A 26,962-nucleotide genomic window follows, 5' to 3' on the forward strand; every position below is an offset into this window, starting at 1 on the left:
CTTATTTAATTGTCCTTTAAAAGGTGTAAGAAGTCTTATGGCACTTTAATAATTTTCAGATTGTTATTATAACATCAGCTGTCTTGATGCATGAAGCATAATCCTAAAATGGCAGGGGTTATCTTCTGACCCCGCTGTTGTTCTGATGATGAGTTGATTTAATATCTATCTATCTGACCATATTGTAAAATTACATGGTTCTACCCCCATATACCAATTGATATGAAATATCTGTGACTATTCAAAGAATTGTCCCTACCCAGAGTTGATGATCAACTCCTGCCTGAAACTGTTGAAAGCAGACTAAGTAGTTACTCCATCAATCCCCCCCCCCCAATTAGCCAGCTTGAGAAACAACTGTTCTGAAGAACCTAAAAGCTTACTCTCTATTTTGTGTCATTTTGGTTTGTTCTATAATAATGGTTTTGCCCACCTTTGGATTCGCAATTATTCTTAATTTGACTTTCCTTTGCTTCCCGTGCGTGTTTTCATGGTGTCCATCTCGCGCGCGCACACGAGGGTGATCGGGGCGTCCTGTCACTTTAAAGTTCAAACCTGAATAATTCATGAGCTTCCCGCCTCCTTATGCATATTCAAAGTGGGGCGGCGGGGAAGGAGGGAGGGGATTGCCCCGCAGCCAAATGAAAGCTGCTGATCGCTGACGCGCCATCACACCACGAGCCGCTCTGCCTTCTCATTGGTCGGCGCGGACCTGGTCTCATTGACAACAAGCCCAGGGAGCGCGCGGCCCGCCGTGGTTCCCGACAGGTGGATGGGCGGAGTATGCGACGGGCCAGCCCAAGATGGCGTCGCGTGGGGCCCGGAGCCCGAGCTGAGGCAGCGCCGTCTGGTTGGGGAAGGGTTAATGGGCTGGGTGTCGACGTTCCCTTGGACCGGGTGAGTCGCTCGGGCTGTGGCTGAGCCGGGCGCGCCTCGCCGGCAATGGAGAGCAGCGGCGGCGGCGGCGGCGAGCTGAGCAGCATGGAGACCATGGAGACCCTGACGGAGCTCGGCGACGAGCTCACTCTGGGCGATATCGATGGTGAGTGCTCGGCAATTGCCCACCAGCGCCCCCCTCAGATAGAGCAGCCGCGTAGGGAAGGGAAGGCGCGGCTAGGGATCATAGAAGCATAGAATAGTAGAGCTGGAAGGGGCCTAAAAGGCCATCGAGTCCAACCCCCTGCTTAATGCAGGAATCTACCCTACAGCATACTTGACAGATGGTTGTCCAGCTGCCTCTTGAAGGCCTCTAGTGTGGGAGAGCCCACAACCTCCCTAGGTAACTGTTTCGATTGTCGTACTGCTCTAACAGTCAGGAAGTTTTTCCTGATGTCCAGCCGGAATCAGGCTTCCTGTCCTGCGCTCTGGGATGATCGAGAAGAGATCCTGGCCCTCCTCTGTGTGACAACCTTTTAAGAATTTGAAGAGTGCTATCATGTCTCCCCTCAATCTTCTCTTGTTCAGGCTAAACATGCCCAGTTCTTTCAGTCTCTCTTCATAGGGCTTTATTTCCAGACCCCTGATCATCCTGGTTGCCCTCCTCTGAACACGCTCCAGCTTGTCTGCGTCCTTCTTGAAGTGTGGTGCCCAGAACTGGACGCAATACTCTAGATGAGTCCTAACCAGGGCCAAATGGAGAGAAGCCAGTACCTCACATGTTTTGGAAGCTATGCTTCTGTTAATGCAGCCCAAAATAGCACTTGCCTTTCTTGCAGCCATAACGCACTGTTGGCTCATCTTCAGCTTGTGATCTACAACAATTCCAAGATCCTTCTCGTTTGTAGTATTGCTGAGCCAAGTATCCTCCATCTTGTAACTGTGCATTTGGATTCCCTCCCCTGGACAGTTCAATGAACTACCTGAGCAGCCTCAGACCTTTTCACTGGGATGGAATTGGCAGGGGTCGCACAAGACCTGTGGCAACACCATAGTTGGCATGTTCCCTTGCACCCTGCCCCAAATTCACCATACAGAATTGAGGGGAGGGTTGTTCTTCTATAGAATACACAGTGGACATAGAGCACTATCATAACGTAATTGCTTGGTTGAACGGGGCGGTGTGTAAATACTTGTGTGTGTGTGTGTAGAGGATTACAGTGTAATCGATTACACGTGTATGTAGGAGTATGTCCCGTTGAATCCAGTGGGCCTTTCTTCTGAATAGGCATGCGTAGCTCTAGATATCTCAAGTGGGCTGAGTAGGAGGCTGTCACCTGTAATTGGAACTCATCACTTAGGATATGATCTAAGTATCTACATTATCACACTTTCTGATGTATAATACTCCACTCAGTTGCATTACTTGGTAGACGATATCTACACGTATGTGATAACGCAACGTACTCATCTGATATGAGTCAGAGGGAAGTAATGTTTTGTATGTGGACACACATGTGAGTGTGTGCTTGGGTTGAAGGGTGTTAAAAAGGGAGTCATAGTGAGGTACCACATTTTCTGGAAGTTTGTCACTCTTTTGGACATTCTTTTGGGCATAGTGATATAGCAGAGTTGAGCCTTTCCTTACTTTGGTATAGCTCGTGTGTGACATGGGAGGCATTTTTTGTCTCATGTTTAACTTTGGAGAACTTGCTGCTGGCTGTTCATAATTTGGAGTGGTGGGGTGGTCAACATCTCAATATCAGATCATCCCACTTGGCATCCTGATCTTAAACAGATTTACTTAGGGGGGAAATCCTACTGAAGTGTGTGATTAGTATCGTAGCCTAACTTAATGAATCAGATTCATAGCCATAGAACAGGGATGAACTTTTAAATGCTGTAGTTAGATGTATAATAATACTTTGGAGTTTTAATATTAAATAACACATCAGATAGAAAATGGGGAAATAAAAGAAGTGGAGCTTGTTCTTGTAGCTGTTCATTTGTGTTTTTTGCATTCATAGATTTGTATGCTCTTAATATAGCTATAGTGGCATTTCAGAGCATTGTTAAGCACTCTTCCACAAAAAAAATGTCACAGGTTTCCATTTTGGGGTCTTGCTAACATCTCTTGTTCAGTAATATCAAAGTCTGCGCAAACAAACAAACAGAACCAAACTTCTGCTATATTCAGGTCAGAAACCACATTGTCCGGGACCCAACAAACTGCTAGCCATGTTTGCTTGAACTGGAAGAGTTACCATCTGCTCAGATAGCCTGCCAGAAAAGGACTGGGATAATAGTGGGATGGGAAGATCAAAATCAGTTTTTTTGAGGTGTACTTGAATGACCGTAGCTTTCCACTCATCAAGCATCCTACCTTTTCTGAGAAATACCTTAATATTGCACCCAGCAAAGTAATTCCTCTTCGATGTTTCTAAAGATGTGCCTTTTACTGCTGTTACTGTATATTTGTGATGGGGTGCATCCTGTTTCTTCAACATGCTTTCGGTAGAACATGAATAGCAATGCTAGTTGTATTTCTCTCTACTTTGTGAGAGGCTAGTGTTCCGTGGGCACTTTCAAACTGAGCAGTCCTGAGTCTTTTGTAAGAATATATTATTCACAGCCGTTGGATTATGGAGTTGTAGAATACCTCTACTTGGGAAGAAAACTTGTTGTACTACTTATACTATTTACAACTACTTGAACTTGTTTTTATCCACAAAGGATGCTACTTTCCATTGTTTTGACAGACTAAGGAATAGTGCTGCTTTACACAGATCAGTAACTATTACTTATCTCTTTAAAGTGATACTGACCAGACTTGTTCTGACACTGGCGCTGTTCAGAAAACACCTTAATCCACGGCTTTAACAACGATAAGTAAGGCTTTTTGCCTTATTCACTTTTGGTTAAAACTGTGGTTTAAGGTGTCTTCTGAACAGGGCCACTATGTTTCTATTCTTCTGCTTTGTTGCTGTAGTGCACAACTGGAAGCACAAGAAGGTGGCACAACTCAGAGTAGAATAGATCTGCAGAAAGTCCTTTTTTCAATCTCCCAAAGCTTCAGTTAAAAAGATCATGTGTAGTACAACTGGGAAAGATCTCTGCCTGAAACCTTGGAGAGCTGTTGCCATTTGGAATAGACAGTGCTGTGCTTTTCTAGATGGACAAATGGTTTAATACAATGTGGGAGCGTCATACCTGCAAATGTTCTGCGGGAAAGTAGGTAGATACCTTTCCCTGAAGTACTGCTGTGATGAGAGCATGGACTATATAGCCCACAGCAGGTCTATTGCTGGCCGTGTCAGCTCTATGAACTGGCATACTGTATATAAGGACTATGCAGATTGGAAGCAGATAGTCCTCATTCCCTAAATGAGAGCCAGACAGAGAAGCCTTTGATATGATTTAGAGCATTAATACAGGTATCCAATCTTGATTTCAGATTCTTATTGTTTGGATCCAGACCTAGTTATCTGTGGAGTAGACCCATGGGACTTAGGTTAGTTATGGCTTACAATTCCCACTGATTTCTGTCGTTCTAATCTAAGGATGACTAGGTCTGGATCCAATCTTGTGTCTATTATTCTTACTTATTATACCGTAAGTTTTCCCAGCAGCATTTTACATTAAAGAGTTCTAAAACTAGGTACCTTATAGTTGGGGAAATTACTACGAAGTCCTTCCTGCCCCACCTTTTAAAAGCCAGCAGAGTTTCTTTTCCCTGTCCATTTTTAGCATGACTCAAAACAATTTGTCTTTCAGAATAACCCTGGATACAGTTCCTGCTGTGGGGAAATATTGCCTAACATTTTAAATTTCCTTTTACTCAAACACTTCTTTCCTTGTTGCACCCCCTTGGCTTACCTTTGCTCATTTCTGATGCTCTTAGTATTTATACATTTCACTTCTTGTGTTTTTCCAGATGGAAAATAATTTGTTTGCCAAGGAGGAAAAATGCTTTGCTTGAGATGTGGTTCTCAAAAATCTGAGTACTTGCAATAACTATTGAAAAAAAGTGGAAAATAATAACAGATAATTTATAAGAAGCAGCAGATGTCAGATGGTTACACTTAAGTTGTACAACTTGCTGAGACTGGGAATTATGTTGTAGATTCCAGTATATTAAATGGCAAGGATGATGAATTAACTTGATGTGATGCGGACTAGACTATGTTACTGTTCTTTTAGTATGTTTTTGATTGAGTTTATAACATGGGTATAGCTTCGGTCATATAATAAATATTTGTCTGACTGCAAAAGCAAAAGGTTTGCCATTATTATCTGGTACCATCCTCATTATTGGTATTGCCATCCAAGAGCTTTGCAAGCACTTTGACTAAGAACACACCAATGTAATGTTTGTTTTGCTCAAATATTGCCTATTTGAGTAGCTCTACACTTTACATGGCAAACATGGTTTGGGTCTAGATAGTCATAGTTAATGTAGACCCATTGAAATCAGTGGAACATACATAAAGTGTGTTGGATCCAGATTTAGTAATAGTTAGAGTAGATCCTTTGAAATCAATGGGACATAAGTTGACTAACTTATACCCCATTGCTTTCAAAGGGTCTACTTTATCACTAAATCTGGATACAACCCTTTGTGTTGAAATTATGCAGCTGTGTATGTGCAGTTTAAACAAACATGTACACATGTGTTGAAACCCTAATCAGGCAAGGGTTTTTGAAGATACATACACATGGATGTTTTTCTTTCGTGTTTTATGTTCAACACCATGTACATGCAGCAGTTATATTTGCTGCATAAAGTTCAGAACTGCCCTTAGTCTTTTATCTTATTGACAAGTCTCTCTTCAGTGCTTTCTGTGCAACATTTTTCCAACAATATTTGTGAGCGACCTGGTGAATTTCTGCAAGGCTTCCAGCGATGACCTTTTATTCACCATTAGCAGGTCAGTCTCTGGAGTCCCTGCTCTTTGTCACTGCATATTCCATTCTAGAGCATGTCGCCATCAATTCAGCTTCTACTGTGTAGTGCCTTTTTAGTACTTGCTGCCTGAGTAGTGATTTTGTTCCTCAGCACATACCTTAGCTGCTTCCATTTGGCTTTGCAAGAAATGCAAAGTCCTCAAGAGAGTGCATTAGTACAAATGTTGCATTTATGGGAAATGGAGCTCTGTCTGTCCCTCAAGAGGCCTAACTGGAATGTTGTAGCATTTTTAGAGCTTAGGCTGATATACCAACTGCGCCCTTATCTGGACAGTGATCGCCTAGCTACAGTTATCCATGCTCTGATAACCTCTCGTTTGGATTACTGCAATGCGTTATACGTGGGGCTGCCTTTGAAAACGGTCCGGAAGCTTCAGCTGGTACAAAACAGGGCAGCCCTTTTACTAACAGACACTGGCTGGCGAGATCACATTACGCCAGTCCTTTTACAACATCATTGGCTGCCAGTCCAGGTCCGGGCCCGATTCAAAGTGCTGGTATTGACATTTAAAGCCCTAAACGGTTTGGGGCCAGATTATTTGAAGGAATGCCTCCTCCCATATGTACCTACCCGGACCTTAAGATCATCTACAGGGGCCCTTCTCCGTGAGCCCCTGTCAAAGGAAGTGAGGCAGGTGGCTACTAAGAGGAGGGCTTTCTCCGCTGTGGCACCCCGGTTGTGGAATGAGCTCCCCAGAGAGGTCCGCCTGGTGCCTACACTGTACTTCTTTCGTCGCCAGCTGAAGACCTTTTTATTCACTCAGTATTTTAACACTTAATTTTAACTTAAATTTAAATTATACTGTTTTAACTCTGTATTTTAACCTTATATCAATTTTGCTGTGTGGTTTTATCCTGGTTGTGCTTTTTATACTGTATTTTGTATTTGTGTTTTTAACCTGTTGGTTGTTTTATGATGGTTTTAATTTTTGTGAACCGCCCAGAGAGCTTCGGCTATTGGGCGGTATAAAAATGTAATAAATAAATAAATAAATAAATAAAGAGTACTGCACTTGAGAAAAGACAGAAAATCTGGGGAGAATTTGGAAGCGAGGGATATGACAAAATTTGGACTGGAAAAAATATTTCAGATTCCTAGAGTACATCAAATTTTAAGCCCTAGCCCCTGTTCTTAGCGAAGAAAATACTTAAATTCCTTGGTGTGGCTATCAGATCCTTATAGGTTCGGTGGTTTAATAATATTTTCAACCCTCGTATAGCTTTTGGGATGGACAGGTATGCTTAGTTAAGAGAAGAGAGAGTGGGGAGACATTTCCACATAACTGCTGACCACAGCTTCTCAAGGAAGAACTAGAGGGAACATAGTTAAACTGAAAACACATTTTCAGAAACTGTGATCCACAATTCCTGTTTCCCCCCAAATGCATTGCTAGTTTTGATCTGATACCTGCAACAACTACATTGACTAATTCATTCAGTCTGCAATCTCCGTTTTGGGATTGAGTCTATCTAAACTGCAGATGTCATGGCCACAATATCTTGCTGAATTTTTGGGCTTCTCTATTTCTTCCCCTCCACCCTTTGCTTTTTGTACCATCTAGCCTGATGAAGAGTTCTGGAGAATTCAAAAGTTTGCACTTGTTTTGTAGAATTTTGGGTTGTCATAATAAAGGTATTCCCCAACTGTGATATTTGGATTTTTTTCTCATGGACTTGCACAGCTTCCTTTGATTTTTAAAAATATTGTTATGTGTAGCTTTCCCTCAACCCATTTTGGTGGTGAACTTCCAACAAATTCTCTCTTCCCTGGAAATGAGCAAATCACTTGCTTGATTGTGCAGTCCTTGTCTTTAGGGTGGATTCCTGCATTGAGCAGGGGGTTGGACTCGATGGCCTTGTAGGCCCCTTCCAACTCTGCTATTCTATGATTCTATGATATAGTCTCCTTTCAACTCCTTCCTACCTCCATTATTGCTAGCAGCATCTGAGTGGGGCTTGGCTGGTGCTTTTGAACGTGCCTTTTGCAACCCGGTTCCAATTGTTTGGGACTTCAACTCCCATAAAACCCAGTCACCATGGCCAGTGCTTAGGAATCCTGGGAGTTAACAGTCCAACTATCTGGAAGGGACCAGGTTGAGGAAGGCTAAGCTTAAATAGATTGTATTTGTTGCCTTAAATTCTGTGCTTTTCAAAGTATATTTAATCATTCTAACCACACTGCAATTGTGCAAATCAGGTAACTGTAGGAGAGAAGTGGGGCCATGTGCACTTCTTCCTGAAAAGAGTGAAGAGGAGAGATCTGAGGATTTTTTTTGGAAAGAAAATGCCTGTATACCATCAGAACAATGGTCCACCTATAGCCCAGTGCTTCCTACTCTCAGTGGCAGTGGCTCCCTGAACTTTTGGGAAGAGATCTTTTCTAGCCAAGTTGTCTTAACATTATTGATGAGATTCTGGTGATTACCCTTGGAACTTTATATGGAAAACCTGTACTCTACCCTGACCTATATATTGCCATCTAATCTTGTAATTACTTTAATTTTTCAAGGATCTCAGAGCCAAACTGCACCTTATGTCTGCACCTAATGTCAGTTGCATATTTAAACAAGTATGCTTAATCTGGCTGACATTTTGTCCATAATAAAATTGGCCAACTTAATCACACTTGTTTAAAAACATTGCTAATGTTGTGTGCAATTTGGCCCTCAGATGGCTTTGTTAATGAGTACTGTATTAAAAATGAAGGGATGCAGTTTCATAACCTCTGGCATTCTCCTTAGACTGAGTTGCCTAGGATCTTACATTGTACTAATTGTCTTGTTCCTTCCCTATCTCTCAGGGGTGTACATGATATGTTTTCATCATTCATTTGCCACATATTGGCAGCCTTCCATATTTCGTATAAAACGAGTGTTATATTGTTATACGAAAAGACATGTGAAATTGACCTCCTATGAGTTTCAGAGGTTTCTTAGAAGAAAAATGATTCATCTACCCCTTTTTTGATTTTCTTGTTGAATCTGACTTTTATTTTATTTATGTCCTTGTTACTTAACTTTAAGACTCCTTACCTGTAGTTTATTGTTTACTTTTTGGGAGTGTGGAGAGGATGAAGATTTAGATGATGGGACCAGACTGGGATTCCCCCCTTTTTTGTTGCTTTTTTTAATTTGAAAAACTGCTTTTGAATGCAAAGTTAGAATTCTTATATACAATTCTAAAATAAGGTAACTTAGATTTCTCCTTATATTGGAGCTCTCATATCAGAAATAGGTTTTGGGGACATTTACATTGCTATAATCTAACTAGAGCAAGTTAAATGTATCTTTAGTCTTCTGATTTCTATTTATTTATTATTTATTATTATTTATTAATTACATTTCTATACCGCCCAATAGCCGGAGCTCTCTGGGCGGTTCACAAAAATTAAAAACATTCAAAGTATAAAACTACAGTATAAAACCATAATATAAAATACAATATAAAAGCTCAACCAGATAAAAACAGCAGCAATGCAAAATTACAAATTTAAAACACCAAGTTAAAATTTATTTATAGACTGTTAAAATGCTGGGAGAATTTATTGGAGTTTCTATTCTAACTCCAATAAATGGCAGATCTTGGATGCTTCTAAAGTGAGTTGAAGAGTCCCCACCCTATGCAGCTTGTATTGCAGGACAGTTCTGTGAAGTGAACACAGACAGATATTGGTATATATCAAATACTGTAAAGAGAAAGGAGAATTGCTTAGAGAGTGACAACAATTAGGATTTAATTGTCACCCAAAGGATGTGTGATGGAAGTCTAACATGTCATTAGGTCTTCCGTGGGCACCTGCCTTCAAAAGTGTACCGCTACCCTGGTTGAGCTATATAGATCTCTTGACAAGGGAGTTCAATGGGCTCTGATACCATCATTCTATATTTTCCCTTGCTAAAGAAGCTTCTCTTGCCCTAGGGTCATTACTTTGAAGAAAGCTTTAGGGAAAGTGTCTCCCCAAATTTCTTGTTTGGTTACTCTTCAGGCCACGCCTCACTTTTTTTTGTTTTGGGAGTCAGTAGGAGAATGAGCTGTACCACGATTTTTGTTGTATTCTTTTGATGATATTGTCAATTAAATATGGCAGACTTGCATAAATTATGGCGGTAGAAGTTTTATCCTTAATGTGAATTAGTTGTTATCTTGGATGGTGGTGGGAAGATAGGAGTATGTGTGTATGTGCGTGTGTGTCGGGGAGAGAGAGAGCTCTCCAGGTGTGAGGTAGGTCTCCTAAGAGAAGAATAGGAATTTGCCAGGGAAGACATAAGCTTTCTGGTGAATAGCTTGTTACTGAGAAAAGTTTCAACCCATAACCACTTTCTATCAGAACAGTGTCACTAAACCTAGTATAGATGGTAAACTTTCCCAAGCTTTTGGCTTCTTGTTCTCCACAAGTGTTCTTAAACTATGCGGTAGACTTATGTGGCCTTGCTCCCTTCCTTGTCTTTTATCTCTTCACCTCTCACCTGAGCTCTCACAAGTGAATAATCTTCTTTTGCTCTTTGGAAATTCTGGCCAATTTTTCTTGCCCACCATCTAGTTCTGTTTCTGTTACTGATCAGCTGGATCACTCACTCCAGCCCACTTCCTGGGAAAGGCTCATCTTCAACTCGTTCATTGGAGGCTAAAGAATAAAAAGTGAAATGGGGGTTGCATGGGGCTGGATATTTGTGCTCTAAAGATTTCCCCCTAGTTACTTCTGCATTCACAGTGTCTGCTTTCTAAGCTGCCTTGCTTCCAATTTAGAAGAGGTCTTTCAGCACATTAAGGATGGGGCTCAATTCTGTGTCTCCCCTGGTGATACATTGTTGCAGAAATTTGCAGTTACTTTTTGGCTGACATGTTTATAGCAGCCTGCTCATAAATTGGATTCTGGACTAGATGATATAACATGGATTCCAGCTTGTTCCAAATTGTGCACATTGCCTTCCTAACAACAACTTCAATGCTGTCCTGTGTAGAGCCTTTTCATGAACGCAGCAACTGTCAGCCAAGACAAATGTGTCCACTGATGAGTCTGTAATGGTAACTTCCATTTCAAATGATTTAATTGACTGTAAAACAAATTGATATATAGAACTGGTAGGAGGAAACTTAAGCACAAAGTAGATACGTCACACTTTACTTCATAATGAAAAATTGTAGGTAGCCACTTTAGTCCATTAAAAACAATCCAAAAGTAAGAGTAGGGTAATACTTTTATTAGGGTCCATTAAAATGTCACAAAGTAGCAAATATTTTGTAATGAAGGTATCTCCCTAATATTACTACTTGCAGTGAACTCTGGTTTCTGCTTTCAAACCTTAGAATGTTAATAATAGCATAGGTTTGATGTGTCTTATTTTAAACTTGCACTTCTCTGTCATATTGCTTATATAAATATTTTTTGCCCTTGGGGCACAAGTTGAAACTCTTTCATGAGCTTCTTAAGCGGATGTGGGTGGCAATACTGATTGATTACTATCTTGGTAATTACCAGCCGGGCCACACATTTTAGTGTATTAATTAGAATCTGAGGGGTAGATGGTATACTTTGGTCATGTAAGGAATATTCTCTCACATGCTGGAAGGCTTAGTCATTCAGGTCTAATTCACATTTTGGTCTAAAAAGAAGAAAGGAGATGATAGAGGAGGGACGATAGAAAGGTGTGTCGAAGAGACTTTGCTAAAATTGCCCTTCCAGACACAATCCCGTCTCCTGCAAGAATAGTGGCAGTTAAGAAAGAAGGGGCTGAGGGACCCCTTTCTTCTCAGTTATTTATATATTTTTCCTCTCATGAGCAAATAGCTTAGAAGTGTGTGGTTTTGATAGCAGAAACGGGCAGAGGGGAGAAGGCTTCAATTGCTCTGATCAAATTGGCACCTCCCCCCCTCCCCATGGCCTCATTTCATTAGAAAAGAAATTACTGTCGTAACTGATCTCTGATGTCCTGTGTAGCATGTAGTTTAGTGCTTAGTTCATGGGGCTTATTCCCAGATAAATGTGCATAAGATTGTAGCCTTAGTATATCTTTGTGGTAAGATATATTGGAGCTAAAACTTTTGCAACTAAGAAAGTAGTGCCTGAATTTGCTTTGCTTTGCTTTCCCCCCTCCTCCTCCCTCCCAATCCCTTTTCCTTTTGTGTCATTTTTTTTAGATTGTAAGCCTGTGGGCAGGGACTGTCAAGAAATATTTTTTAAGCCGCCTTGAGAGCTTTTTTGGCTGAAGGGTGGGATAAAAATGCTTAAATAAATAAATATAAATAAATAAAACTCCAATTCTATATCTTGTCCTATCTCAGTCAAATATTTATTTTGGAAATGTTTCGATTTATTGACCCTTTCAGGGTCTCCAAGGCATTTTACCTGAAAATTAAGCACTCTAACAGAAAAACAACATAGATAAAATATGAAAAACAATGGAGTAATTCAAATGATAGTAAAATAGGGGGGCGGGGGAATCCATCCATGCTTGAAGAATGAACAAAATAATGCTGCCTTGAGTGCTATTTTAGGTGAAAAGGCAGGGTACAAGTAAAATACTTGTACTTGAGTACTCCTAGATCCATCTTTGTCACTGGAGGCCCAGGTGGACTCCTTGGCAGGGAGTACATGGAGTCAGCTTGGGCTGATCCACCAGCTACGGCCTTTCCTGGACAGGGACAACCTAGACACAGTAGTGCTTGCACTGGTAACTTCCCAATTAGACTACTGCAATGCACTCTATGTGGGGCTGCCCTTGAAGACGACTTGGAAGTTGCAGTTAGTGCAAAATGCAGCAGCTAGACTGCCTGCGGGTACATCTTACAGAGACCACATAACACCGGTCTTAAAGGAATTGCAGTGGCTGCCTATATGCTTCCGGTCGGAATTCAAGGTGTTGGTAATGAAGTTTAAAGCCCTAAACGGCTTGAGACCTCGATACTTGAGGGAGCACCTCTCTTTATATATGCCTGCCTGAGACTTGAGATCTGTTGGAGGAGCCCTTCTCTGCATCCCACCAGCACAACACATTTGCTATGATGGGACAAAGGAGAGGGCTGTCTGTTGTGACACCCCGACTGGCGCCAACACTGATTTTATTCCGGCGTCAAGTGAAAACATGGCTTTTTAACAAAGCTTTTAATGGTTGAATTCACTAAGCTGGCACATTGTTTTAACTGTTTTAATAGTTTTACTGCTTTTAAATTATATATTGTTTTAACTTGGTTTATTTGTTTAATTTGTTTTTAGCTGTGTATATTTACTGTTTTATACTGTATGCTTTCATCTGTATGCCGCCCTGAGATCTTATTGATATAGGGCGGAATATAAACATTTTAAATAAATAAATAAACAAACCATGCTTCTTAAAAACAAACTAAATGACATCTCTCAAATCTTGCTAGAAAGAACATATATGTTTTTAGTTGGTTTAAAATCTTAGTCAATAATAGGTTGCAGTGGGGGAATATCGGGGTTTGTGGGTGTTGCAACAGAAGAGGACCTGTCTTAACTGGGAATCAGATGTGAACAAGACATGCATAATATGGCAAGATCTGGTTTTCTCTGTAATAGCCATAGGTGGCACACAGCAAAGCTAATGAATGGCACAAAAGTACCCAAAGTCTTTCAGCAGGGAATGCATCCCCATCAAAACAGACAGGTATGCATAGTGTATCTTTTGGTTCACTCCTAGGATTACCTAAGATCACCTTGGGGGCACAAAGGTTGCCCATTCCTGACCTTTATGTTTGTGATTTCAAGGATGATGGATATTGATGAGTAATAATTTCTATTTTTTCTCTTTTAAATTCTCTTCATGTAGAGATGCTACAGTTTGTTAGCAACCAGGTTGGAGATTTTCCAGATCTGTTTACTGAACAGTTGTGTGGCACCTTCCAGAGCAACGGTGTATGTAATGGGGGTGGAACGTCGGATCCCTCATCGCAGAGGCCCTATGGCCAGGGGCAGCTACAGTCCTTCTCATCTAATGCAGCTTCTCCACAGCTTCAAGCTGTGCAATTGAAGGTATCCCAGATGGCTGCAGCAACACCTGTTCCTCAACGGACTGCACCCCCTCTTCAACCTCGCCCTCAGGTTCAACCTCAGCTCCAGCAACAGACAGTTATGATTACGCCAACTTTTAGCTCTGCTCCCCAGACCCGGATCATTCAGCAGCCTGTAATCTATCAAAATGCAGCCACAAGTTTTCAAGGTAACTCAAGGGCTCAAAGCAATGAGCAGCACTGCATTGTAGGTAGTTGTTGGAAATGGCTTGCCCTCATCTTCAAGCAGAGTTAACGATAGGAGGGCAAGCAGCAATATTTAGAGCCGCCATTTCTTTTCACCGCTTTTATTAAAATTAAGATCTTATTCATTTTTGAAATACAAAGACAAACAAAAGAAAAGAACATTACATCAAGTTTAAGTCTAATTGTTGAGAGATAGTAGCACATTTCTCCCTACACTGGCAAAATGGGTGGAATCCATTGCCTTCTTGGAGATTTTCATTATGGTTCTTCATAATAGCAAATTATATTTAGGACAAAACCCCTTGCATGTTTAGACAGAAAAAAAGTCCTACAACTCCCTGCATTCCACAGTCAGAATGGGGAATGGCTAGCTGAGAAGTGCTGGGAGTTGCAGGACCTTTTTCTGTCTAAATATGCATGGGATTGTGTACCTAGTCACTTCCATGGATGTTACCGCATGTACTCCTAATTTGCATATGAAATAAAATCATGCCATATTGTATAAAAACCTTAGTGTAAAAAGTTCTGAAGTTTTCCAACTTTTAGCTATTACCCTACTGTAATTAATTCCGTAGGTATCATATTTGCCTTTTGTTCTTCCCATATTGTTCAAAGCATTTATCAGCACTCCAGTTGAAGGTTGCCATTAAAAATGGCTTGCCCTCATTCTCAAGGTTAGGTAACAATATCTGGATAAACAGCAATATTTAGAACCACAATTTCTGTTATCTTCAAGATGTTTCTAATCATGCTTGAAATGTTTCTAAACATGAGCTCGTGTGTTTGGATCTAATAGACAATTAGAGGACCTTGGCATTTGCAGGGAAATTGGGGCTCGGGAAACCAAAAATATGCTATGGGTTGTGAACTTAAACAAATGTTTTACAATAAAGATTTTATTTATTTTTGAAATAGTTATCCTGTCAAACCCAGCTTTAAAGAGCCCTCAGGGATGCTTACATGATACAAAATCTAATGCCAAGAGGAAGTATTAGAGAAAAAACTACAGCACTTATGTGTGAACACTTGATGGTGCAGTGATCTTGACCAGTTATCAAGGGTTCTAGCTTGGTATCTTAATGAGAGCTGTAGCCTCATTTCAGTATGAGCCTGTTTAGGCAATTTCTCAGATTTTTCTTGTTTTGTTTTTAGTGCTGCAGCCCCAGGTCCAGAGCCTGGTGACTTCCTCCCAAGTTCAGCCAGTTACCATCCAGCAGCAGGTGCAGACCATGCAAGCTCAGAGGGTATTGACACAGACCGCCAACGGCACCATCCAGACACTGACCCCGGCCACAGTCCAGGCGGTAGCTGCCCCTCAAGTCCAGCAAGTTCCAGTGAGTAGCTTTATGATTTAATATTGTAGGGGAAGGATTAGCTATGTATGTGTATATTAATTGTTGCATTTATATCCCACCTTTTTCCCTCTTTCAAGGAACGCAAGGAGGCTTATATGGTTCACCTCCTCTCCATGTTACCCTCACAACAACACTGTGAGGTAGGTTAGGCTGAGAGTCAGTGACTGGGCCAAAGTCACTCAGTGAGCTTCATGGCCGAGTGGGGACTAGAACCCGGATCTCCCGAGTCCCAGTCCAACACTCTAACCACTACACCACACTCGCTATCTGCACTTCAGAGACAAGTATATTTATATAAAGCCTTTTCCTTCTGTTCCAAATCACTGTCCCAATAATGTTGCTGCTGGTGACAGGTTTGGCCTCCAAGCACTGAAGCTCCCCAGGGGTAGGTTATTAATGGTCAATTGTGGATTAGTGCAGCAATAGGAAAATGAACAGCAGTGACTGATAGCAGGAGAAAGTTAGAGGTATTTTGGAAAAAATGCTCTGCATTTCTACATGAAAAGTTCTAAGAATTGTAGAGCAATGCCTGCATCATACTGCAGCATTTTGATACTTTGTTGTGTGCCAAATTCAGTGTTGTTAAACTGAAGGGGAAAGCATCAGAGAGAACAGGGTATTCTCATCCTTTTTGAAAGCTTTAAGCCACCAGGGTGAGAACTTGCTCCTTGTACAGAAAGAGGGAACCTATCAGAATTATGCACTTGATGCCACAATGGAAGCCAGACTCCATTATTAGCAGTGCAGCCATGGCCATGCTGTAGCTAGTATACTCAAACCAATGGGTTGGCTGATTGGCAAATTTATATTGGCCTCTGGTATCTGCATAAAGGAGTGCAGCATAGAGACATATTGAAACAGAAATTTTAAGTGTTTCTGGCATATTGGAATCCCATGCAGCCACACAGAAGTCAGTTGTAAAAAAGAACTTTCCACTTGCTGCAATGTTTCCTTTGCTAGACTAAACTTTACTGTCTCTTCTCCTTCCAGGTGCTTGTCCAGCCACAGATAATCAAGACAGATTCTCTTGTCTTAACAACACTGAAAGCTGACGGCAGTCCGGTCATGGCTGCTGTTCAGAATCCAGCCCTCACAACACTGACCACGCCTATTCAGACAGCAGCCCTGCAGGTATTGTAGGGCACCTTGCTTTGGTTTCCCTAATTTGATCCTTCTCCCTCTTGCTTCTCATGTGTGGTTTTAAAAGTATGTGAGAGTCTTACAGCATGTTTGTTTTAGAAAGAACACCATCGTGTGGCAAAGATCTCTAAGTGGCTATCACATCCATGAATCCTTTCTTGGAGAAAGATCAGAATACCTGTACCTAGATTGATACATAGTTTGAAATAATTTCCAAAGGGGCAGCTGTATTAGTCTGTTGCAGCCAAAAGCACCTAAGAGAATTTAGTAGAATCTTTAGTAGACTAATTAATTTGCCATAGGCTTTCGTGGACTACAGGCTACTTCATCATTTAGTTGTCTTCAGTGTGATTCAGCAGTAAAGTGAGAGCAGGACCTTAGAGGCTGAGTAGTTTGCCCAGTCATTTAGAAGTGTCTCAGGATAATAGGCAAGTGCTTGGGTGCTGCTCAAAGCTTGCTTAAACTAAATAATAGCTTGTCTTCATCAAGCATAATTATCTTGCTTTCACATTCTTGGTTGTCTGTACAAACTGGAGGGCAAAGACCTAAGGGGGTATTCTTGTTTATCTTGCTCAGATATTTGCAAGATAGTAATGTGACTTCATGATGTTCTTTCCTTTTCCCCCAAGGGACTACTTAAATTTAAAAGCTGACACATTTTAGAAAGTGAGGTTTGGTGGGTGTTGATGAGTGAAATGGCCTTTTCAGTAGGGGCACCCCAGTATGGAATACTCTCCCCAGAGAGGTCCACCTGGCACCTACTCTAATGTCCTTTTGGCACCAGGCAAAGACCCTTTACCCAGGCCCTTTATATCATGTTGTAGCTTTTAATCCTGTTTTAGCTGGTTTATCCTTTGCTCTCTCTTTTCTTGTATTTGTTCTGATCTTATCTGTCAACAATTTTTGCAAGTAACGTTGTATTGCATTTGGTAATATCTGGAGAGTTCCATTACGTTTTGTGGCAATGGCAGATCCTCATATCAAAGTAATGTCTTTCACCCCACAACAAATAAGATAATACACACTGTGATGTGCTTTGAAAGGACAATTCATATGGAAATATTTAGGACTTGGTTTGTCCCCATCCAGTAATTAGCCTAATGGCTTCTTCAGCCTGATCAGAGCAGTGGCGCAATTTCTTCCCTCTTCAGATTCTGAAAACATTTTATTTGCCCAATATGCAAAAGAACGTAGGTAGATGGACACTAGCAAGAACATAAGCAGAGTCAATACTGAATCAGACCAAGGGTCCATCTAGTCCGGCATCCTGTTCACACAGTGGCCAACCAGCTGTTGACTGGAAACCCACAAGCAGGACACAGGTGCAACAGCACCCTCCCACCCATGTTCCCCAGCATACTGCCTCTGATACTGGAGGTAGCGTAGAGAGCCATCAGGACTTGTAGCCATTTTTGGAGCCAGAAGGAAGCTTGCTTCCTTGTTTCTTTTTTACCTGAAAAAAATAAAGTTGATAGTTGAGGTGCATAACTCTGTCCCTTGATCTACTAATCTCCCCTGGCGTCAAACTGGATTTAGTATGTATGCCAAGTTTCAGGTGTCTGTGCTTCATGGTCTTTATGCCATGGTGCTGACAGGCACACCTTTTATTATTATAAATAATCTTGTATTATTTGTATATTTATACCTATTTATTTATTACATTTATATACTGCCCAATAGCCAAAGCTCTGTGGGTGGTTCACAAAATAAACTTTAAGAGCTATACAATATAAAAACATAATAACCCCCAAAAGTTTTGAAACAGAATAAAATCAAAGTAAAAACAGCATCGGTACAAGTTATAAAAAATACCAAGTTCTTTTAAAAAACGGAATGACTAATTAAAAGGTCTTTACATGATGCTGAAAAGACTGCAACATTGGCACCAGGCGAGCCTCTCTGGTGATCTTTTTTTGAAGTCACCTGGTGCTTTTAATTGGCAAATCAATTTCTAAGCTTTTCACGGTCTAGCTCCTGCCTATCTCTCCTCTCTCATCTCACACTATTCCCCCGCTCGTGCTCTCCGCTCCTCTGATGCCATGCTTCTCGCCTGCCCAAGGATCTCCACTTCCCTTACTCGGCTTCGTCCTTTTTCTTCTGCTGACCCTTACGCCTGGAACGCTCTTCCAGAACACTTGAGAACTACCAACTCAATCACAGCTTTTAAAACTCAGCTAAAAACTTTTCTTTTCCCTATAGCTTTTAAATATTGAGTTTGTTCTGACTCTATACTGTTAGCTTCACCCTGTTTACACTGTTTACACTTCCCTGTGCCTGTTTGCATTCTCTTTCCCTCCTTATTGTTTACTACATCTTTATTAGATTGTAAGCCTGTGCGGCAGGGTCTTGCTATTTACTGTGTATAATCTGTACAGCACCATGTACATTGATGGTGCTATATAAATAAATAATAATAATAATAATAACTTGGTCATTGCTGTTGTGTTTTTAGACTTTAGTTGGTGGCAATGGGACTATTTTGACCACAATGCCCATGATGATGGGAGGCCAGGAGAAGATGCCCATCAAACAGGTGCCAGGTGGTGCCAAGCAACAAGAACCTCCAAAGGAAGGAGAGAGGCGAACAACCCATAATATAATTGAGAAACGATATAGATCATCTATAAATGACAAGATCATAGAACTGAAGGATCTTGTTATGGGAACAGACTCCAAGGTAAGAGTTGCTTAGTGGTTGAAAAAGCAGAAAGATTGCTGTCATCATGAACCCAGTTGACAACATACTTTCAGTTGACAAGCTATAATTCTCTGCTTGTTACTGAAGTCATCAGCTATTGCTTAGCCAGTATGGTATGCACACATACTATATTAGCATGTGTTGAAAGAAAATTTGGTGGCATTATTATTAATAATAATGATGTATTTATTATATAATGCAATATCTTAAATGTATGCGCATTCTTTGCAGATGCACAAGTCTGGTGTACTGAGGAAGGCCATTGACTACATTAAATATCTGCAGCAGGTTAACCATAAGCTAAGACAGGAGAACATGGTCCTGAAGCTGGCTAGCCAGAAAAACAGTTAAGTGTTTGGAGTAGGTGATGAAAATGTGGTTAGCTAGGTGCTTTTTTACCCCCTCTTTAACTGGTTGTGGAGGTATATTATTGGTTGCCCAGTTTTTTTGGGGGAGGGGGGTAGATGAATAACTGAACATGAGAGAGCATGAAGGTAGAAGGAGACTGGATGATAGGCAGCATTGTGGATGTGAATATCTAATCTTTGCGATCTCTGGTCTTTACAGAGCTGTTGAAGGGTTTTGACCTAAGCAGTTTGGTGGACAATGATGTGGATTTGAAGATGGATGACTTCAGCCAAAATGCTCTGATGATGTCTCCTCCAGCTTCTGACTCAGGATCTCCAGGAGACTTTTCTCCTTATTCAATTGATTCAGAGCCAGGGAGCCCATTGTTGGATGACGCAAAGGTAGTTAAGTCCTTAACCACTCTGCAGTGGAAAACTCATATAAGGGTGGCATATTGCTTAAGGATAAAGGCCCCATTGGTGGTGTGCATGCTGGTTGAGATATCCTGCTCATGTGTTTGTCCTTAAGGATGCTGCAGTAAATTATGGTTCTAGAGGAAGTTTAGACCACCAGTTTCACCACCAGTTTCATGACATTATCACCACCTGTCAGGCTATGCTTTCATTGTGTGAAGCCTTCTAATATAAGTCTAGGTCTCATAGACCTTCTAATGAAAAGGTTAAAGTAACGTAGGTATAGGTATCTCTGCCTCTCTAGTTCTCTTTAACAGGAGTGAAAACAGAAAGAATAATTGTGTGCACAATTTATAGGCTTAATGTGGTCACCTGTAACAGTAACACTAGCTCACTGTCTTATTCATCACCCCTCAAAAATGTGTTTAGGCACGAACAGTCTTAAAAACACTATTTGAAATGGGGTTAATTGTGAACATTTAAATTGTTAATATTCTTATAAACTCACACCATGTGAAAAAATACAAATACAGCCACAGAATCCCTTGTGATAGAAAATTTACTGTGCCTCTTTCTGTGGCTTTATCTCTGTTTTACCATGTGGGAATGCATTTATAAAGACAACTAACTGCAGAAGAATTATTCACCCTGGGTTAAGTTCATTGTAAAAAGTCAGGGTAACCTCAGCCATGTGAGGCTGGGAATAATTAACTCTCTTCAGTGTTTCAGAGCTCTCTCCCTCCCTTCCTCTACTGTGCTATGATTAGGTTAAAGATGAACCTGACTCTCCAGCTGTTGCTCTTGGAATGGTTGACCGCTCCCGGATGCTGCTTTGCGCTCTCACATTCCTCTGTCTCTCCTTCAATCCTCTAACATCCCTTCTCGAGGGCCAAAGGACACCTGACTCTGACGGTTCTGTACGTCATAGCTCTGGGAGAAGTATGCTGACTATAGATTCAGGTACTGTCAGAAACCCAAATGTTCAGTGTACTCCAGTGGTGTTTGTCTGTAGTGTTTGTAGTTCTTTAAGAATCAAATCGGTAGTTGAAAATGAATTATTAGTAAAGACAAGGGGTATATTGGATGCTGTTCTCATCGGATATTTTATCAATTAGGTATTGAGAAACACCTGGGTGTTCTGCATAAAGCATTTATTAGATGCTTGTCATTGTATTCTGTAAAGGATTGTGCAGGGCAATCCTTATGCATGCTGACTTAGAAGTAAGTCTCACTGTGTTCAAGGAAATTCACTCCCAGGCAAATATGCAGAAGATAGCAAGCTAAGGCTGCAATCCACTGCCCATTTATCTGGGAATAACATAAATGGGTATTGAACTGAATGGGACTTATTTTGGAGTAGACATGCATAGGAGCATGCTATTTGTCTGTTCTGAGCTTTATTCGTTCATTAAAAAACGAAACAAAAACATAAGAGTTATAGCTTGGGAAAGCTATAAAATGGGATTCCTATAAGAATAATGTAGCTCAACTATTCAGTGACATAATCTTTAGTGGGGTTCAGCTGTCTGAGCAAAATTGTCTTCAGCTGAGGATCCAGTTTGGACTGTATTGCACATTTTAAACATACGTTTATATGTTTGCGCTCCCCCCACTCTCACACACACGTAAGGAACCTTGTCACAATTCTCCCTACCTTAATTGTATGCAGATTTAATGTTGCTTAGCTTTCTTCCTTTTATTTAAAACATTTCTATACTGCACTTTAATTCAAAGGTTGTACAAATGAGCACCATAACCAAAAAGGTCCTCTTCCTCCGAAGCTCCCCACCTTAATTTTGATGTGGGGGTGGGACACTTGGAAGAGAGCTTCTGAGGGCTTAGTAGTCAGGCAGCTTTATGCTTTTATTGCCTTCCAATTATCACTTGAGCATGGTTTTGCTAAAGCTCTTTCTACTTGTACAGTTTCTCAGGCAGTAGCAGCAAAAATACAAATAAGTGTCTACATATTTGTTTACTTTGGCTTCTGAGACAGATTGAACAAAGCGCAAGATCTGGAATCTTACTTTTAACTACGTAGCTCTCCTTGGGCTCAGGAACTCAAGGAGAAGGTTACTAGCGTCCACCTCTTTACCAAGGGTCCCCCACACATACAAGTTTACACAGCTTCTTCACACAGCCAAGATTAATCCCACTTTGATTATCCTAAGATGCTAAATGTCCTTTCTTGTCTGATTAACTACCCCCTTTCTGATAGGCTCTGGTGGCTGGTTTGGCTGGATGATGCCCACTCTGATCTTGTGGCTTGTGAATGGTGTTATCGTTCTGAGTGTATTCATCAAGCTACTAGTTCACGGAGAGCCAGTGACTCGACTGCACTCTCGTTCATCTGTGACCTTCTGGCGGCATCGGAAACAGGCAGACCTGGACTTGGCCAAGGTAAGGCAGTGCCTTTCTTCTGAAGGCAAATTTATTCCCTCCTCGTTCATCTTCCGGAGTAGGTTTGAGCTAAAGAGCCGCCCCCTCAGAATGTAGAGCAAATCCTTAAAGATGCTGTGCATTTGGGGTCACATCCAATTGTCCTGATGTTGGGACACTTGCATGGTCAAGAATTCTATGGCTGCTTTAGTTCTCTGTTCTCCCTCCTCTTCAGAGAGCTCTAAAAATCTTTCTGCTTCAGTATATAAAACTAACTTGGTTGTTTGCTGTGGGTCTGGAATAAGATCGAATCTTGTAAATGAAACTGACTGCTCAAGAAAGAGATATTGCGGTTGTGGTGGATAGCTCCATGAAAACGTCAACATGATGTGTGACTTCTGTAAAAACAACAAACCACCCAAATCCCACGTATACCAGTTACTGGGGAGCATGAGCAGGAAGGTGGTATTACACTCAGGTCCTACTTATAGGCTTCCCATGGGCAGCTGGTTGCCACTGTGTGAACAGTATGTTGGACTAGATAGCCCTGTCGCCTGATTCAGCATGGTTCTTCTTATGTTCTTACGTTAAATTAATTGTAAAAATGGGCAGATTTCAACAAATTTTCTTGCAGATTGGAGGCAATCTCTCCAGTAAAAGATATTTCAGGATACCTGTTGCCATTTCAACCTTTAGATATACGCAGTGACCATATTTGAAGAAACAGAGAGGAAAGGCAATATGAAAGTTAGTCAAATTGCTGAAATAACTATAAATAAAACCCAGAAGAATCTACTGAGAACCAAAATAAATAAGCGACTAATATATCCTTGGGAACAAAGATGCTAAATATTTGCAAATAATTTTGAAAAGATGAATTTGACATGCCCAGCACGTGAGAGAAGCTAATTGTATGATTCTTTTGAAATGAAGTTGAATGTAAAACACAAGCTTGTCTCCTCTTGAGTTAAGTGGTGCATTCTGCGTGTAAATGCTGATCATTTTAAATAATTAAATTAAAGAGTACATTATTTCTATTCAGTTATTCTTACTATACTTTTTTTTTACTTAACCCAGTCAAAAAGCATTTAAAACTATTTAGTGATCCCACCCAAAATTAAGCATTTTTTTTCCAATGGGGGAATTGTTGTATTTTTTAAAAATAATTATATTCCACCTATATACAAAATACTCTAGGTGACATACAGCATAAAACAATATATAATAGTCCATAATAACTGAACTGTATGGTTAATTCTTGCATTAAGATAAAAGAGATTGCAAAATGTTTAACTTGCAGTGGAGCGTGCCTTATATTTTTGTGAAAGTTGCTGAGTTCCAATATGCCAGACCTGCAGATTTTCAGAACTCCTGATTTTGACATACCTGACTGGGTTGATGTGCATGAGAATGGGACAATAGTGAGGTCTGTTATACATGGAAACATGCCGTTCAGATAACAGCAATGGTGTTTCATTTGGCTGATAACTGGACTTCCTGGAACCTTAATAAGAATAGTCTCCCCGAAAAGGACCAGCTTAAGAATGTGTGAAGCAAAGAGAACAAAGGTTGTACCTCCAAAGCTGGGCTATGAAGGTTGTGTTCGACTGGACAAGTTTTCTCCGCACAAACTCTGAAGTGGTCTTTGAAGTCACTGGATTCCCAGAAGTCTTCTTTGCAAGTTCAGCTTTTGTTTTCCTCTTTTGTGTACAGGGAGATTTTGCTGCTGCTGCATCAAACTTGCAGATTTGCCTGTCTGCCCTGGGTCGAGCATTGCCTGCCTCTCGTTTGGACTTGGCCTGCAGCCTGTCCTGGAACGTCATTCGCTACAGTCTCCAAAAGTTGGGATTGGTGCGTTGGTTGCTGAAGAGGAGGACATCACGGCAGAGACGAGCAACAGAGGCCCCAGCAGGTTTTGAGGATGAAGCCAAAACTAGTGCGCGTGATGCAGCTTTAGCATATCATAAGCTCCATCAGCTCCATATCACAGGTAAGGGAAAAAGGGAGGAAGGAAAGGGTAGGTGGCTGCTCAAGGTGTAGTGACGTAGACTTAGCTACCTACTTCGATTCAATAAGTCTTAAAATCTGGGAATCTGTAGAGGGCTCTTCATTCTAGTTTTATGTTACAAGGACTGAAATAGAACTTAATTTTCCTTGGGGCCTGGATAAGAACCTAAAAAGAGCCATGTTGAATCAGACCAAAGGCCTGTCTAGTCCAGCGTTCTGTTTGCACAGTATAAAATCATAGAATCATAGAATAGCAGAGTTGGAAGGGGGCCTACAAGGCCATCGAGTCCAACCCCCTGTTCAATGCAGGAATCCACCCTAAAGCATCCCTGACCGATGGTTGTCCAGCTGCCTCTTGAAGGCCTCTAGTGTGGGAGAGCCCACAACCTCCCTAGGTAACTGATTCCATTGTTGTACTGCTCTAACAGTCAGGAAGTAGCCAACCAGCTGCCTGTGTGAAGCCCACAAGTAAGGCATGAGTTCAATAGTACTCTCCTGCTTGTGCTCCCCAACAACTGGTATACAGAAGCATACTGCCTGTGATACTGAAGGTAATATAGCCATCATGACTAGTAGCCATTGATAGCCTCGTCCTCCATAAAAGAGAACATGATCTTGTCAACTACTTGGCTGAATCCCAAAATTCAAAAGAGAGGGCCGTAGATAAAAACCAAGATTTTGCATGGCAGGACATTGTGATGCCCTACTGCAAAGTTTGAATTTCAATAGTTGAAAGGGCCTTCCTTGATAAAAACCACATGAGGGCATTGTACAGGATGCATCTTGGCATGCCCTGGGTGATGTTATAAAGGAGCTGACTCTCTTTGTTCTATGATTCCTGATGCAGGTAAGCTTCCATCTAGTTCAGCCTATTCGGGATTGCACATGGCACTGTGTGCTGTGAATCTGGCTGAATGTGCGGAGGAGAAGATTCCACCAAGCACACTGGCAGAGATTCACCTCACTGCTGCAGTTGGCCTGAAGACACGATGTGGCGGCAAGCTGGGCTTCCTGGCGGTGAGTGAATCTTTTGGGCAGAATGAGATCAAGCACATGCCGTGGCATGTTTAAATTGCCACATGCGCTTGGTTTTGCATATGGGAGGTGATTTTTATTTTAGTGCACGATTAACTTTGCTACTATCCTTGAGCTGAATGTGTACATATCTTTTCTTCAGCACTGTTCTTATCTTAGTAATTGATTTCTTTTCAGAGTTATTTCTTAAGTCAAGCCCAGAGCTTGTGTACTGAGCGCAGTGCCATCCCTGACTCCTTACGCTGGCTGTGCCACCCATTGGGACAAAAGTTTTTTGTGGAGCGGAGCTGGACAGTGAAAGCTGCTGCTAAGGAAAGCCTTTACTGCACTCAGAGGAACCCAGGTGAGAGCCAGCAGGCTTGAGAATGCATTGCCCTGAAGCCTCTCGTCTATGTTATGGGATGGCGCCATGCTGTCTTATCTAGCCACTTTTATACAGGCTCTTGTCTGAAAGCTGTTCTCACTAAAAGAGCTTGTGTAATCAAGGAGGACAATTTCCCATATAGTGGGACTCTTCCTCCAAGGTAGTTAGCTGTCTAAAAACATAAAGTGAGAAGGGTTTGTACATGATTATTTCTGAGAGATACCTGCATATTGCCAAACTTGGGGGGGAAAAACCCTTAATCTTTGGCAACTTTTAACCTCCTGAGGTGTCTTGGGAACTCCTTGAGCAGATTTGTCTTCACATTTGCAGCCCTGTTGGGTTCTCTCTGTTGTTGAGCTCTTGAACAAAGGAAAAGCAAGCTGATTTTTTTTTTCATCTGCAGCTGATCCCATTGCACAGGTGCACCAAGCGTTCTGTGAGAACCTGCTGGAGAGAGCCGTTGAATCCTTGGTGAAACCTCAGGTCCCAAAGGGGGCTGTAGGCCACGATGACGAAGAGCCCTGGTAAGTGTCGTGACTAGGCCTGTTCCCCTTAGGTTGAGGGAAGGAGTTTCAGGCGATCAATCAGAATCAGATTCTGACGCAGAAGAGATGGCGCCAGAAACATACCAGCCAACATGGGAAGTGGGGGAGTTGATTCTCACAGGCTCTTCACCAGCTGGGAATGAACCTTTGCCAGTCACTGAAAACATTAACTACACACAGTCTGTGGGAAATCAGTATTCTTTAGAGGGGGAGGGCACTTCAGGGCTAGCTGACCCTAGAGTCTGCCGCAGACTCAAACAGGTGGAGCTAAAGGTAGGGGAGAGAAGGTCGGCCTGGCTAGCTTCTCACCAAAGTCTTCTTCAGAACCAGCCTCCTTGAAGTTAAAACATTCTGGGAAAAGGCTTTCTCTTTTTCTTGAAAGGACAGTTGTCTTGCTTAGTTTGCCTAGTTTTGCCTAGAGGAAAGTTCCTAGAGGTTAGGAACTTTCTTCAGGTGGGAAGAGATGTTTATTGCCTGAATAAAGCTTTGTGGATTATGTGGCAGATCTCTTTATTGTCTCCCAATAAGGCAGGAGGTTTTGGGAAACAACAGTAAGCCACGATCCTATGCTTTTGGCATTTCTGCACAGGCGTGAGCTTGGTGGTTCCAATTGTTTGCTAGGCTAG

At 41.5% G+C, this 26,962-nt stretch overlaps 2 protein-coding genes across 3 annotated transcripts in view; one reads left to right on the forward strand and one right to left on the reverse strand.

The window, feature by feature from the left end:
* Positions 1 to 16,392, reverse strand: part of PMM1 (phosphomannomutase 1) — a 172,091-nt gene extending 155,699 nt beyond the window's left edge. The window contains exon 1 of the mRNA XM_063133613.1: positions 16,383 to 16,392. The gene's annotated coding sequence lies outside the window, so the exon portion shown is untranslated. The remainder of the gene's footprint in view (positions 1 to 16,382) is intronic.
* Positions 840 to 26,962, forward strand: part of SREBF2 (sterol regulatory element binding transcription factor 2) — a 39,601-nt gene continuing 13,478 nt past the window's right edge. Inside the window, exons 1-14 of one of the 2 annotated variants that reach the window (XM_063133610.1) lie at positions 840 to 1,042; positions 13,629 to 14,018; positions 15,208 to 15,389; positions 15,488 to 15,550; positions 16,401 to 16,541; positions 19,003 to 19,227; positions 19,480 to 19,594; positions 19,816 to 19,997; positions 20,777 to 20,969; positions 22,225 to 22,406; positions 24,099 to 24,375; positions 25,240 to 25,409; positions 25,605 to 25,770; positions 26,195 to 26,315. In XM_063133610.1, the coding sequence (XP_062989680.1) occupies positions 943 to 1,042; positions 13,629 to 14,018; positions 15,208 to 15,389; positions 15,488 to 15,550; positions 16,401 to 16,541; positions 19,003 to 19,227; positions 19,480 to 19,594; positions 19,816 to 19,997; positions 20,777 to 20,969; positions 22,225 to 22,406; positions 24,099 to 24,375; positions 25,240 to 25,409; positions 25,605 to 25,770; positions 26,195 to 26,315 (2,507 nt within the window). In that variant the 5' untranslated portion in view covers positions 840 to 942. The remainder of the gene's footprint in view (positions 1,043 to 13,628; positions 14,019 to 15,207; positions 15,390 to 15,487; positions 15,551 to 16,400; positions 16,542 to 19,002; positions 19,228 to 19,479; positions 19,595 to 19,815; positions 19,998 to 20,776; positions 20,970 to 22,224; positions 22,407 to 24,098; positions 24,376 to 25,239; positions 25,410 to 25,604; positions 25,771 to 26,194; positions 26,316 to 26,962) is intronic. The other variant, XM_063133612.1, reaches the window with a different exon arrangement.

Source organism: Elgaria multicarinata, chromosome 9, assembly GCF_023053635.1.
Source record: "Elgaria multicarinata webbii isolate HBS135686 ecotype San Diego chromosome 9, rElgMul1.1.pri, whole genome shotgun sequence".
In the NCBI taxonomy this organism is placed as follows: domain Eukaryota; kingdom Metazoa; phylum Chordata; class Lepidosauria; order Squamata; family Anguidae; genus Elgaria; species Elgaria multicarinata.